The 15,670-nt window shown below is 45.5% G+C and overlaps 1 protein-coding gene and 1 long non-coding RNA gene across 2 annotated transcripts in view; both read left to right on the top strand.

Moving 5' to 3' along the window:
* Positions 1-15,670, top strand: part of LOC145248786 (uncharacterized) — a gene marked incomplete at its 5' end in the record, with an annotated part of 199,585 nt that overhangs the window by 52,573 nt on the left and 131,342 nt on the right. The window lies entirely within an intron of this gene.
* On the top strand, positions 907-15,558 carry LOC145248630 (uncharacterized; the record flags this gene model as incomplete). The annotated part of the gene is made up of 3 exons (XM_080110307.1): positions 907-1,346; positions 1,480-1,678; positions 15,505-15,558. Coding segments are annotated over 3 exons (693 nt in total), but the record flags the coding sequence as incomplete, so codon positions are not given.

The raw sequence follows: 15,670 nt of genomic DNA, 5'->3' as shown, positions 1-15,670 counted from the left end.
AAGATTTAAAAAATGTTGTATGACATTTAATTAGAAAGACAAATAAATTTGAGCTTGAAGATTAATTTTGATTTGAATCTGAAAAAGGCCAATTAGAAAGGATTTGATTCAGCTGCATTCCATTGGCTCTCTCTTTATTCCCCCTCTCTATCAATCCCATTTCATTGCTACACATCCACACACTATCTCTTTCCACTAAATCCATCTTTCCTTTCTCGCTCTGTTTCCCTCTCCTCTTGCTCTCTGTCTCCAATCTACCTTTCTCTCCATCACCCGTCTTCCTTTCTCTCCGTCTCCCGTCCTCTCCGTCTCCCGTCCTCTCCGTCTCCCATCTTCCTTTCTCTCCGTCTCCCATCTTCCTTTCTCTCCGTCTCCCATCTTCCTTTCTCTCCGTCTCCCATCTTCCTTTCTCTCCGTCTCCCATCTTCCTTTCTCTCCGTCTCCCGTCTTCCTTTCTCTCCGTCTCCCGTCTTCCCTTCGCTCCGTCTCTCGTCTTCCCTTCTCTCCGTCTCCCATCTTCCCTTCTCTCCGTCTCCCATCTTCCCTTCTCTCCGTCTCCCATCTTCCTTTCTCTCCGTTTCCCATCTTCCTTTCTCTCCGTCTCCCATCTTCCTTTCTCTCCGTCTCCCATCTTCCTTTCTCTCCGTCTCCCATCTTCCTTTCTCTCCGTCTCCCATCTTCCTTTCTCTCCGTCTCCCATCTTCCTTTCTCTCCGTCTCCCATCTTCCTTTCTCTCCGTCTCCCATCTTCCTTTCTCTCCGTCTCCCATCTTCTCTCCGTCTCCCATCTTCCTTTCTCTCCGTCTCCCATCTTCCTTTCTCTCCGTCTCCCATCTCCCCTTCGCTCCGTCTCCCATCTCCCCTTCGCTCCGTCTCCCATCTCCCCTTCGCTCCGTCTCCCATCTCCCCTTCGCTCCGTCTCCCATCTCCCCTTCGCTCCGTCTCCCATCTCCCCTTCGCTCCGTCTCCCATCTCCCCTTCGCTCCGTCTCCCATCTCCCCTTCGCTCCGTCTCCCATCTCCCCTTCGCTCCATCTCTCGTCTTACCTTCTCTCCATCTTCCTTTCTCACCATCTCCCATCTTCCTTTCTCACCGTCTTCCCTTCGCTCCGTCTCTCGTCTTCCAGTTGCCCCGTCTTACCTTCCCTTCGCTCCGTCTCCCGTTTTCCGTTCTCACCGTCTCCCCTTCTCTCCGTCTCCCATCTCCCCTTCTCTCCGTCTCCCGTCTCCCCTTCTCTCCGTATCCCGTCTCCCCTTCTCTCCGTATCCCGTCTCCCCTTCTCTCCGTATCCCGTCTCCCCTTCTCTCCGTATCCCGTCTCCCCTTCTCTCCGTCTCCCGTTCTCTCCGTATCCCGTCTCTCCTTCTCTCCGTCTCCCGTCTCCCCTTCTCTCCGTCTCCCCTTCTCTCCGTCTCCCCTTCTCTCCGTCTCCCGTCTCCCCTTCTCTCCGTCTCCCCTTCTCTCCGTCTCCCGTCTCTCCGTCTCCCGTCTCCCCTTCTCTCCGTCTCCCGTCTCCCCTTCTCTCCGTCTCCCGTCTCCCCTTCTCTCCGTCTCCCGTCTTCCCTTCTCTCCGTCTCCCGTCTCCCCTTCTCTCCGTCTCCCGTCTCCCCTTCTCTCCGTCTCCCGTCCTCCCTTCCCTCCGTCCTCTCTTCCCTCCGTCTCCCGTCCTCCCTTCCCTCCGTCTCCCGTCCTCCCTTCCCTCCGTCTCCCGTCCTCCCTTCCCTCCGTCTCCCGTCCTCTCTTCCCTCCGTCTCCCGTCTTCCCTTCCCTCCGTCTCCCGTCTTCCCTTCCCTCCGTCTTCCGTCCTCCCTTCCCTCCGTCTCCCGTCTTCCCTTCCCTCCGTCTCCCGTCTTCCCTTCCCTCCGTCTCCCGTCTTCCCTTCCCTCCGTCTCCCGTCTTCCCTTCCCTCCGTCTCCCGTCTTCCCTTCCCTCCGTCTCCCGTCTTCCCTTCCCTCCGTCTCCCGTCTTCCCTTCCCTCCGTCTCCCGTCTTCCCTTCCCTCCGTCTCCCGTCTTCCCTTCGCTCCGTCTCCCGTCTTCCCTTCGCTCCGTCTCCCGTCTTCCCTTCTCTCCGTCTCCCGTCTTCCCTTCTCTCCGTCTCCCGTCTTCCCTTCTCTCCGTCTCCCGTCTTCCCTTCTCTCCGTCTCCCGTCTTCCCTTCTCTCCGTCTCCCGTCTTCCCTTCTCTCCGTCTCCCGTCTTCCCTTCTCTCCGTCTCCCGTCTTCCCTTCTCTCCGTCTCCCGTCTTCCCTTCTCTCGGTCTCCCGTCTTCCCTTCTCTCCGTCTCCCGTCCTCCCTTCCCTCCGTCCTCTCTTCCCTCCGTCTCCCGTCCTCCCTTCCCTCCGTCTCCCGTCCTCCCTTCCCTCCGTCTCCCGTCCTCCCTTCCCTCCGTCTCCCGTCCTCCCTTCCCTCCGTCTCCCGTCTTCCCTTCCCTCCGTCTCCCGTCTTCCCTTCCCTCCGTCTTCCGTCCTCCCTTCCCTCCGTCTCCCGTCTTCCCTTCCCTCCGTCTCCCGTCTTCCCTTCCCTCCGTCTCCCGTCTTCCCTTCCCTCCGTCTCCCGTCTTCCCTTCCCTCCGTCTCCCGTCTTCCCTTCCCTCCGTCTCCCGTCTTCCCTTCCCTCCGTCTCCCGTCTTCCCTTCCCTCCGTCTCCCGTCTTCCCTTCCCTCCGTCTCCCGTCTTCCCTTCGCTCCGTCTCCCGTCTTCCCTTCGCTCCGTCTCCCGTCTTCCCTTCTCTCCGTCTCCCGTCTTCCCTTCTCTCCGTCTCCCGTCTTCCCTTCTCTCCGTCTCCCGTCTTCCCTTCTCTCCGTCTCCCGTCTTCCCTTCTCTCCGTCTCCCGTCTTCCCTTCTCTCCGTCTCCCGTCTTCCCTTCTCTCCGTCTCCCGTCTTCCCTTCTCTCGGTCTCCCGTCTTCCCTTCTCTCCGTCTCCCGTCTTCCCTTCTCTCGGTCTCCCGTCTTCCCTTCTCTCGGTCTCCCGTCTTCCCTTCTCTCCGTCTCCCGTCCTCCCTTCCCTCTGTCCTCTCCCCTCCGTCTCCCGTCCTCCCTTCCCTCCGTCTCCCGTCCTCCCTTCCCTCCGTCTCCCGTCTTCCCTTCCCTCTGTCTCCCGTCTTCCCTTCGCTCTGTCTCTCATTTCAATTTCTGTCTTTCTCTGTGTCTCCTCTCGTCTCCCATTCTCTGTGTCTTCTCCCGTCTCCCATTCTCTGTGTCTTCTCCCGTCTCCCATTCTCTGTGTCTTCTCCCGTCTCCCATTCTCTGTTTCTCCTCCCGTCTCTCTTTCTCTGTTTCTCCTCCCGTCTCCCTTTCTCTGTTTCTCCTCCCGTCTCCCTTTCTCTCTCATTGTGTCCTGTCTTTTACTATCTCTCATTTTTTTCCATCCCTCTTCTTTTTTTTCTACCCCCTCTTTTTTTCTTACCTTCGCCTTTTTTTTACTTTCGACCCCCTCAAATTTTATTACATTCCACCCCATCCTCTTTTCCTCTTCCTTCCTCTTTTTCTCTTCCCTCCTTTTCTTTCCCCACCCCTTTCTTTTTCTCTCTCTCCCTTTCCCCTCTCCACTTTCCCTCTTTCTATCTCCCCTTTTTCGCTCTCTCTCTTTTTTCACCCTCTATCTTCCTCTATATTAGTCTTTAGTCTTTTATTGTTTTTCTTCCTCTCCACTCCCAACCTTTATTCAATCAGATAAATCAATCCTAATCGTCAACCGTTTTAGAACAAATGGATTATCCAAGATTAATCTTATTAACTTTCAGACAAGCAACTTTTGTATTTTTTCTGTTTTTTTTTTTCCTTCTCCATTTCCTGTCCAACACCTGCCAGCATGTGAAACTGATGTGAAATCGATGATGATAATGATTTCAAATATCTTTATTATCTATATCATCGTTTGTACTTATCGATTATTCTGCTTCCCACCTCTGACTGGAAAGGTGTGGTCATCTTAGTGACCGCCCTCTTGCCTGACCCAGTCGGTTGTTTCTCTCCTGCCCACGCCACGCTGTTTACAGCAAGGTTTAACATTAGCATCTGTCTGACGCCTCTCGTCATGTGAAATTTTCCAAATGATTTTTGCCACTATTAATTACTTACTAAACTCCGATCTCGTGTCAAATAATCACATACTTCAGACGTTTCAAATTGTTAGCCTTCATCAGGCAATGAAACCCACGTAGCTAACTCCTCCTTGCAACCTCTTTCTCAGAGAAGAGACATTGCTAGTCTCTGTTCTACCGTTATTTGCACCGACTGAGCTTCAATCCATTGTCCCGCCCTGCAAAACATTCACAACAAACACTTGGCTAGCTACAACTACTGTCAACAATTTCCATCACTCTCTGGCTGTGACTAAATCTACATACAAATTCCATGAACAAAGTTTCTTTCTTAGAACTGCTCACGTGTGGAACTCTCTACTGCGGACTTGCTTTCCAGCAACTACAACATGGTGGTCTTCAAGTCCAGTGTAAACAAGTTCTTGTTGAATCATCCCCTTAGATAATCAAATTCTACCCAATTTTTACTATTATTTTGACCGGGAAGATTAATAAAATGGAGACGTTTTTAATGACCTACAAAACAAGAATTATCTTATATTGTTAATATTCATCACCGTTCTATTTTAATCATTTGATTCACAATTATATTTTGAATAAGTAAATATTAACCTATTTATTTCTTAAAATTATTTGAATATTATTTATTGAAAACAAATGTAATTGTTTATCTAATAGCTATAGTAATGCAATGATGATTTTTTTTTTTAATGATGTAAGCTAATCCAGCAGCTGATGCAGGATGTATACCATATTTGAAAAGAATAAAAAAAGAATTACTTTTAGGAAAAGATATTGGGTTTGTATTACTGTACACATAGATTCGAAAAAGTTGTCAAAAAACAAATATATAACAAATAAATGTTATCAAAGGCAAGATAAGCTCGAAAAACATGCAGTGTTTACCGATGTATTGGAAAATTCAAAATGGCGCCCGACTGTCTCTTTAACACGGTAAGTGTGGGAAAAGATGTTATAAATAATAAACTAGACAAAATACTATTAAAAAACAACCGAATATATGTCAACTTATGTCACGGTAACATATATTGAGGGAGTTTCTAACCGTATTTTGTCTAGTTTATTCTTTATAATACCTTTTCCCAAGCTTACCCTCTCCGAGAGAGAGTTGGGCGCCATTTTGAATTTTCCAATGCATCGGTAAACACTGCATGTTTTTCGAGCTGAATAAACATGTTACATTGAATAAAAACACAAAAAATATATCCAGTTTGGTAGAAAAGTAACTTATCTTGCCTTTGATAACATTTATTTGTTATATATTTGTTTTTTGACAACTTTTTCGAATCTATGTGTACAGTAATACAAACCCAAGATATTTTATTTAGAAGAACTTTTGAAGATAAGAATAAGTATATTGCTTTGTAATCATCCCTGAACACATATGTACCATGCACTGGATAAGGCTGGGGAAGCTAGAGCTGTAGCCTTTGATATATCCAAAGCCTTTGACAAAGTCTGTCATGAAGATTAAATCCTATTTCTGGATGAATCAGATTTCTCCTACAGATAAGAAAAATCCAGGGTATTTTTGATGACCGTATATCTAAAGGGTATGATATTAATAGGCCTATAACAACAGAATATTCTTCTCATTGTCCTGACTCTCAATATATATCCGACGCAGTTAATCAACCACACCACTCTGTATATATAAGTATATAAGATATAAACAAATACACACTCAGGAGTCAAAACGATAAAAAGAATATGCTGTTGTCCTAACCCTATATATTAATGTAAGTGTGCCCCCAGGGTCGATCTCTTCCTTTTTCTCTGACTCCCGTCTTCCTTTCTCTCTGTTTCTCATTTCAATTTCTCTCTTTCTCCCTTCGTCTATGTCTCCTCTCGTCTCCCTTTCTCTGTCTCCTCCCGTCTCCCTTTCTTTGCGTGTCTCCTCCCGTCTCCCTTTCTCTGCGTGTCTCCTCCCGTCTCCCTTTCTCTGCGTGTCTCCTCCCGTCTCCCTTTCTCTGCGTGTCTCCTCCCTTTCTCTGCGTGTCTCCTCCCTTTCTCTGCGTGTCTTCTCCCGTCTCCCTTTCTCTGTGTGTCTCCTCCCGTCTCCCTTTCTCTGCGTGTCTCCTCCCGTCTCCCTTTCTCTGCGTGTCTCCTCCCGTCTCCCTTTCTCTGTGTGTCTCCTCCCGTCTCCCTTTCTCTGCGTGTCTCCTCCCTTTCTCTGCGTGTCTCCTCCCTTTCTCTGCGTGTCTCCTCCCGTCTCCCTTTCTCTGCGTGTCTCCTCCCGTCTCCCTTTCTCTGCGTGTCTCCTCCCGTCTCCCTTTCTCTGCGTGTCTCCTCCCGTCTCCCTTTCTCTGCGTGTCTCCTCCCGTCTCCCTTTCTCTGCGTGTCTCCCCCCGTCTCCCTTTCTCTGCGTGTCTCCTCCCGTCTCCCTTTCTCTGCGTGTCTCCTCCCGTCTCCCTTTCTCTGCGTGTCTCCTCCCGTCTCCCTTTCTCTGCGTGTCTCCTCCCGTCTCCCTTTCTCTGTCTCCTCCTATACCTTTATTATTCTTGATATTCATACAGGACTTCCGTGATAAAAGTGTGTATCAGATGGTACATTTGCTGATAACCACGCTCTGTAATAGGCATGAAGGGAAAAAATGATTATACATCCAAAGCAATGGCAAAAACCTTAGAAAATGACCTTTAGCCTAAGGGAATGAGGCCCTAAATGGTTGGTAACATTTAATGCTACTAAGACTAAGCTTCTTTCCTTTAACAACTACAAAAAGACCTTCTCAACTAACGATTGTTATGACAAACACCCTGAGAATCCGCCTTTCAAACTCCTTAGCTCATCATTCACAGGCAACATTGAGGACATTGCCAAGGCTGTTGCAAAAATGGACTCCCTCTACTGTGTTAGAAAATTATTCACACATGAGAGCATCCTATATTTTTACAAAGCCACAATTCATCCATGTAGGGAGTATTGTTGCCATATTTGGGCTGGTGAATCTTTCATTCTCAGACATGTTCCAAAAAAGAGTCTGCCAACCTCCAACTTCTGTCCCATCGCCACAAAATTGCATCCCTGTGCCTGTTTTACAAGTACTTTAGTGGAATGTGCTCTGATGAACTCTTAGCACTTGTGTCCTCATGATGTACATACACCCGACTAGTTCGACAAGAAGCAAAATTCCACCTCTTCACTGTTGAGGTCCTTAAATACCAGAAAACCTTCTACTCTAATAGCTTCTTTTTTTTTTTTTTTTTTTTTTTTTTTTTATTACATTTTCACCCCAAACAAGGCAAATTGCCACTTTGGTGTAGGGGGCTACTATCAGGGGCAACAACTACTGGGGTACTATGTAGGGATTTGGGCAGCAAGGTGTCGGTTCACGTTACACTTGAACTTCTGCACGTCAGTACTGTTGGGGAAGCAGGGACCTGGAATGGAATTCCAGAGTCTTGCGGTTCTGGGGAAGAAACTATTGGAGTAAAAAGATCTTTTACATTTAGGGACCTCTACAGTGTGGGGGTGGGATCTAGTAGCCTGTCGGGTTTGTCGAGGGTGCTCGCGTCGTGGGGGCACAAGTGATTGCAGTTCGTCAGAGCATTCACCACTAAAATACTTGTAGAAAAGGCAGAGGGATGCAACATTTCGTCGATGGGACAGAGGCTGAAGCTTAGATGCCAGTTCAGGGCCTATCAGGTTTGCGACTCTCTTTTGAACCTTGTCAAGGAGCGAGAGACTAGTAGCAGATGCACCAGCCCAGATGTGGCAGCAATACTCCATACATGGGCGAATGGTGGCCTTATAGAGGTACAGGATACTTTCGAGTGTTAGTAGTTTTCTAGCACGGTAGAGAGAGCCTACCTTTCTTGCAGCGGCCCTGGCAATGCCTTCAATGTAATTGTTCCAACTCATGTTTCCCGTGAACGTTAGGCCAAGGAGTTTGAAAAATGTACTCTCAGATAAAGAGTCGTTGGCCATTGCTATGGGTGGTAGAGAGGGTTTCTTGTAATTATTGAATGAAACTAGTTTAGTCTTGGCAGCATTGAATGCGACCAACCACTTTTGTCCCCATTCCACTACAGATTGGAGGTCTTCCTCTAGTTTTTCTGCCATTTCTTTAGAAATGTGTTCATTCGTCTTCCTGTCGTGTCTGCCATAGAGTGTAGTGTCATCAGCATATATACCCATCTCAGAGGCAATGTTGTCGGGGAGGTCATTTATGAATATCAGGAACAATAGAGGTCCAAGGATAGAACCCTGGGGCACCCCCGCATTTATATCATATTGTTTAGATGTGCGACCGTCGAGGACTACCTGGATTTTTCTCTTATCTAAGAAGGATTTAATTATGTTAAGTATTCTACCAGTGATACCGTATGATCTGATTTTACTGAGGAGACCCTCATGCCATACCCTGTCAAAAGCCTTAGATATATCTAGAGCTACCGCTCTGCCTTCCCCCGCTTTGTCCAGTGAATGGTATATACGTTCAGAGATCACAGTGAGGATGTCTGCTGTGGAACGGGCTCGTCTAAATCCATATTGTTTGTCAGTCAGTAGTTTAGCATCTGTAAGATGATGGACTAGAGCATGGTTAATTATGGTCTCAAATATTTTGGCAAAAAGTGGGAGGAGGCTAATGGGGCGATAATTTGATGGGTCTGTCCTTTCGCCAGAATTCTTGAATACTGGTACAACAGAAGCAGTTTTCCAACAGCCCGGAAAGCAAGCTTCATTAAGACATTTGTTGTAGAGTTTGGAGAGAACTGGAGCTACTTCGGCTGAGCACTTTTTTAATAGCACAGCTGGGATAAGATCGGGTCCACATGCTTTTGAGGTGTCAAGGTTTTTTATGATAGCATGCACCTGAGCAGGGGTGGTTTTCAGATCGTCTAGTGTGGCGTCTGTCCGCATAGGAAAGTCAGGTAGGGGGTGGTTCGAAGGGTCCAGTGTGGAGTTTGAGGCAAACCGACTAGCAAGCATGTTAGCCTTGTCGGTTGCTGAGGAGACAACCTCGTGATTGTTGGTTAGTGGGGGAATTGTTGATTGCCCATTATTTACTACACTGTTGTAGATTTTCCAGAAGTCTCGAGTTCCCAGTTTTTGTGCTTCGATGCGCTTTTTAGTGGTTTCCGTAAATTCTCTCTTAGCTGTCGCTATTTTTTTCTTAGTTCCGATTGCTAGACTTTGGAATTCCCTCCCTGTTTTCTGCTTCTCTTACTGTACTAATCTGTAGAAGTTTGAACAGACATCTTGCTGCTCAACTCCCCACAGTCTCTTGTTGGACACGATTTCAAATAGTCGCGCTTTACATTCAAAGTGACAATATGCTTTGTTTTAGGTGAAAAAGATTAAAAAGTAGAAAAAAAAAAAATGATGTCAGTTAATCCAGCAGCTTATTCAGGGTGCGTAACAGACTTGAAAAGAATAAAAAATAGTTTTAGAAAAAAATATCACTTAGAAGAGATTTTGGAGATAAGAATATATTGTTTTGTAATTTAATTCATTGAAGTCTTATTCTGCTTCAGTAATCTCTTATGTTAAGCTCAGGTGGTCCATCTTCATATTGGACATGACTCGAACTTTAGAGATTTTCAGAGATTCTTTAATATTATCGAAAATGCTTATTGACTCTTTTCTCAACTTCATATTCGGTAGTCTGGGCAGCTAGGAAATCAAAGGGGTCATGTGATCATAAAAAATAAATTAATGTGTCTATCTAAATTTCTGCAATGGTGTTCTTTTGCAAACGACCTCATAAATCTTCAAAGATGACGACTATTGTAATGCTATCAATGTATCTAGAATGTTTCTTAAGTTTTTATACCTCATCCACTATGACTATGCAATTCCTACAGCCATGTACCTAGAAAATGGACAAAAGTGGATGGTCGGTGTCAATGCTGCCAAGACTAAACTAGTTTCATTCAATAATTACAAGAAACCCTCTCTACCACCAATAGCAATGGCCAACGACTCTTTATCTGAGAGTACATCTTTCAAACTCCTTGGCCTAATGTTCACAGGAAACATGAGTTGGAACAATTACATTGAAGGCATTGCCAGGGCCGCTGCAAAAAAGGTGGGCTCTCTCTACCGTGCTAGAAAACTACTAACACCCGAAAGTATCCTGTACCTCTATAAGGCCACCATTCGCCCATGTATGGAGTATTGCTGTCACATCTGGGCTGGTGCATCTGCTACTAGTCTCTCGCTCCTTGACAAGGTTCAAAAGAGAGTCGCAAATCTGATAGGCCCTGAACTGGCATCTAAGCTTCAGCCTCTGTCCCATCGACGAAATGTTGCATCCCTCTGCCTTTTCTACAAGTATTTTAGTGGTGAATGCTCTGACGAACTGCAATCACTTGTGCCCCCACGACGTGAGCACCCTCAACAAACCCGACAGGCTGCTAAATCCCACCACCACACTGTAGAGATCCCTAGATGTAAAAGATCTTTTTACTCCAATAGTTTCTTCCCCAGAACCGCTAGACTCTGGAATTCCATTTCAGGTCCCTGCTTCCCCAACAGTACTGACATGCAGAAGTTCAAGTGTAACGTGAACCGACATCTTGCTGCCCAAATCCCTACATAGTACCCCAGTAGTTGTTGCCCCTGATAGTAGCCCCCTACACCAAAGTGGCAATTTGCCTTGTTTGAGGTGAAAATGTAATAAAAAAAAAAATAAAACCTTACATATTGATATGGGACAAGAAGGAAGAAGTAACCTTTCAAGTTAGTGTCCCCAATGATGCCAGATTAAACAGAAGGAAAAGATAATGAAATACCAGGGGTTTATGTATGACATGAAAAGGCTACTAGTCTCTCGCTCCTAGACAAGGTTCAAAAGAGAGTCGCCAACCTGATAGGTCCTGAACTGGCATCTAAGCTTCAGCCTCTGTCCCATTGACAAAATATTGCATCCCTCTGCCTGTTCTACAAGTATTTTAACGGTGAATGCTCCGACGAACTGCAAGCACTTGTACCCTCTCAACGTAAATACCCTCGACAAGCCCAGCAAGCAGCTAAATCCCACCCCTTCACAGTAGAGATCCCTAGATGTAAGAGAGCTTTCTACTCCAGTAGTTCCTTTCCCAGAACTGCTAGACTTTGGAATTCCCTTCCAGGTCCCTGCTTCCCCAACTGCACTGACATGCGGAAGTTAAAGTGAAACGTTACGTGAGCCAACATCTTGCTGCCCAACTCCCTACATAGTACCCCATGATAGTAGCCCCCCTACATCAAATTGGCAATGTGCGTTGTTTGGGGTGAAGATGTAATAAAAAGACACTGGAGTCTTAGGAAGATCCCTGTAATTCCAATAATTATAGGAGCAACTGGATTCATGAAAAAGAATTTAAAAACGGCAGACAAATAAGAAAGTTTTCAAATCAAACCACTTTTAGCTATGATTTGTTTAACGCACAAATTAATACAAATATGTCAGCAAGTTGAAATGAACATTTTGCATTTCAACTTGCTGACTGCTGTATGTGTTATCCATCCAAACAAAGATTTTACTCACTATAAACCATCCTTGGTGTATGGTTACTAGTTCCTGTTAATTTTAGTGCTATGTGACCAGTAGTTTCAGAGTTTATCTGTTAAATATTTACACACACACACACACACACACACACACACACACACACACACACACCTACTGTTTTCTTTATATAGATATGGAGACTTTTAGGGATTATTTTATGTCATAAGGCTGCTCATTAACCTTTTTCTCACTTTTGCCCTATATATAGTAGTCCAAATAATTAAGATCTGCTGGGGATCCTGGATATGATCTTAAACTATATCCGATGGTGAGGCCCCAGTTTGCGGGCTTTGGGGAGTGTGGGGGCCACCCTTTAATTGGCATTGTCTGTCTCTGTCTACATACATACATACCTTTATATATTGGTAGCTTCAATTTTCGACCCAAACCGATTAAAAAGCTTGCCCTATCTCTGAATACCCTTTATGTAAAATTTCAAATGCTTAAAGCAGAAATTGTCTGAGTAATTTGGTAAATTGCAAAGGTCAATTTTTTAAAAATTTTGACCCCACACCATTTATATTTTGGTGCTCAAATCAAATAATATTAAGTTTGATCCATAACCAAGTATCCTACATCTAAAATTTCAAGTGTTTATACCCAAAATTGGCAGAGGAGTTTGGTAGAGTTTTCAACGGTCAAATCGTTGAACTTTGACCCCTTGACGGCCAAATTTCTGTCCAAAAACTGATTAAAAAGATTTTCTTAAATCTCATTACCCCTTATGTCAAATCTTGAGTCTTTAGACCGAAAATTGACAGAGTAATTTGGTAGGGAAATGTATACACACACACACACATATATAGATATATATACACACACATAAATGCATGCATATATATATATATATATATATATATATATATATATATGAGTATATAAATGAATGTGTGTTTTTTTATATATATATATATATATATATATATAGGTACCTATCCTTTGCTCTTTCTATATACGTACTTGTCTTCCTCTCTTTCAAATTCTATCTTTCTCTATTTCTCCCTTTTTATCTCTGTCTCTCTTTTTCCCTTTAGCTTTCTCTTTCTCCCTTCCTCCATTTAGCTTCCTACCTCTCTCTCTTTCCCCCTTTCCCTTTCTCTCTCTCTTCCTCCCTTTCGCTTTCTATCTCTCTCTCTCTTCCTCCCTTTTGCTTTCCATCTCTCTCTCTCTTCCCACCTTTTGCTTTCCATCTCTCACTCTTCCCCCCTTTTGCTTTCCATCTCTCACTCTTCCCCCCTTTTGCTTTCCATCTCTCACTCTTCCCCCCTTTTGCTTTCCATCTCTCACTCTTCCCCCCTTTTGCTTTCCATCTCTCACTCTTCCCCCCTTTTGCTTTCCATCTCTCACTCTTCCCCCCTTTTGCTTTCCATCTCTCACTCTTCCCCCCTTTTGCTTTCCATCTCTCACTCTTCCCCCCTTTTGCTTTCCATCTCTCACTCTTCCTCCCTTTTGCTTTCCATCTCTCACTCTTCCTCCCTTTTGCTTTCCATCTCTCACTCTTCCTCCCTTTTGCTTTCCATCTCTCACTCTTCCCCCCTTTTGCTTTCCATCTCTCACTCTTCCCCCCTTTTGCTTTCCATCTCTCACTCTTCCCCCCTTTTGCTTTCCATCTCTCACTCTTCCCCCCTTTTGCTTTCCATCTCTCACTCTTCCCCCCTTTTGCTTTCCATCTCTCACTCTTCCCCCCTTTTGCTTTCCATCTCTCACTCTTCCCCCCTTTTGCTTTCCATCTCTCACTCTTCCCCCCTTTTGCTTTCCATCTCTCACTCTTCCCCCCTTTTGCTTTCCATCTCTCACTCTTCCCCCCTTTTGCTTTCCATCTCTCACTCTTCCCCCCTTTTGCTTTCCATCTCTCACTCTTCCCCCCTTTTGCTTTCCATCTCTCACTCTTCCCCCCTTTTGCTTTCCATCTCTCACTCTTCCCCCCTTTTGCTTTCCATCTCTCACTCTTCCCCCCTTTTGCTTTCCATCTCTCACTCTTCCCCCCTTTTGCTTTCCATCTCTCACTCTTCCCCCCTTTTGCTTTCCATCTCTCACTCTTCCCCCCTTTTGCTTTCCATCTCTCACTCTTCCCCCCTTTTGCTTTCCATCTCTCACTCTTCCCCCCTTTTGCTTTCCATCTCTCACTCTTCCCCCCTTTTGCTTTCCATCTCTCACTCTTCCCCCCTTTTGCTTTCCATCTCTCACTCTTCCTCCCTTTTGCTTTCCATCTCTCACTCTTCCTCCCTTTTGCTTTCCATCTCTCACTCTTCCCCCCTTTTGCTTTCCATCTCTCACTCTTCCCCCCTTTTGCTTTCCATCTCTCACTCTTCCCCCCTTTTGCTTTCCATCTCTCACTCTTCCCCCCTTTTGCTTTCCATCTCTCACTCTTCCCCCCTTTTGCTTTCCATCTCTCACTCTTCCCCCCTTTTGCTTTCCATCTCTCACTCTTCCCCCCTTTTGCTTTCCATCTCTCACTCTTCCCCCCTTTTGCTTTCCATCTCTCACTCTTCCCCCCTTTTGCTTTCCATCTCTCACTCTTCCCCCCTTTTGCTTTCCATCTCTCACTCTTCCCCCCTTTTGCTTTCCATCTCTCACTCTTCCCCCCTTTTGCTTTCCATCTCTCACTCTTCCCCCCTTTTGCTTTCCATCTCTCACTCTTCCCCCCTTTTGCTTTCCATCTCTCACTCTTCCCCCCTTTTGCTTTCCATCTCTCACTCTTCCTCCCTTTTGCTTTCCATCTCTCACTCTTCCTCCCTTTTGCTTTCCATCTCTCACTCTTCCTCCCTTTTGCTTTCCATCTCTCACTCTTCCCCCCTTTTGCTTTCCATCTCTCACTCTTCCCCCCTTTTGCTTTCCATCTCTCACTCTTCCCCCCTTTTGCTTTCCATCTCTCACTCTTCCCCCCTTTTGCTTTCCATCTCTCACTCTTCCCCCCTTTTGCTTTCCATCTCTCACTCTTCCCCCCTTTTGCTTTCCATCTCTCACTCTTCCCCCCTTTTGCTTTCCATCTCTCACTCTTCCCCCCTTTTGCTTTCCATCTCTCACTCTTCCCCCCTTTTGCTTTCCATCTCTCACTCTTCCCCCCTTTTGCTTTCCATCTCTCACTCTTCCCCCCTTTTGCTTTCCATCTCTCACTCTTCCCCCCTTTTGCTTTCCATCTCTCACTCTTCCCCCCTTTTGCTTTCCATCTCTCACTCTTCCCCCCTTTTGCTTTCCATCTCTCACTCTTCCCCCCTTTTGCCTTCCATCTCTCACTCTTCCCCCTTTTGCCTTCCATCTCTCACTCTTCCCCCTTTTGCCTTCCATCTCTCACTCTTCCCCCTGTTGCCTTCCATCTCTCACTCTTCCCCCTTTTGCTTTCCATCTCTCACTCTTCCTCCCTTTTGCTTTCCATCTCTCACTCTTCCCCCCTTTTGCTTTCCATCTCTCACTCTTCCTCCTTTTGCCTTCCATCTCTCACTTCCCATTCTCTTTCTATATCTCTTTCCTTCCCTGTTCACTCACTATTGCTCTTTCTCTCTCTCTCTCTCTCTCTCTCTCTCTCTCTCTCTCTCTCTCTTCCTCTCTTTCACTTTCTGTCTCCCTCCCTATCTCTTTTATCAAATCATTGATTAAACGAGAAGTCTATGTCAATAGGTAAGTTTCTCAAAGGCAACAAAAAATGTATTATCCAAATGATTGTAAAATTTGCTACAGGTTTCTTTGCGAAAACGTTAAAAGACGAAACTCATTTTAAATTTGTAATTAAATTTAAAATAATTTTATTTGTTTTCCGAATCGTGAGTCCAAGTGTAATCATCTTCGCTCGTCCTTCAGTTCTTGTCTTCATTTCTTCCCACCCTCCCCGTCTCTTTCCCCAAAACAACTCTTCTCTTTTGTCTGTTGGTAAATTAAGAGTTTTCCTTCACTTTCGATTCACAAAGCCGTGTGTAAATTTGTTTTGTGATTGTTATTCTTGTAGTGCAGGCCATGGATAACGTCTCGCGATGCCTTAGAACGGATTCCTGGTGGCTGAGCCACACTTCCACTTTGACCTTTGATTTAGTCGAATTCTTCAAAAATCAAAACCTCAGTTTTCAGTTTTTTCTCCCCAGATTGATACTAGAAGGCGATGAGTGTCAATCATA

Source organism: Euprymna scolopes, chromosome 27 (assembly GCF_053919585.1).
Source record: "Euprymna scolopes isolate OS-2025 chromosome 27, ASM5391958v1, whole genome shotgun sequence".
Taxonomy (NCBI): Eukaryota; Metazoa; Mollusca; class Cephalopoda; order Sepiida; family Sepiolidae; genus Euprymna; species Euprymna scolopes.
Note: the sequence above shows the minus strand (reverse complement) of the source record. Positions and strands in the feature narration are given on the sequence as shown.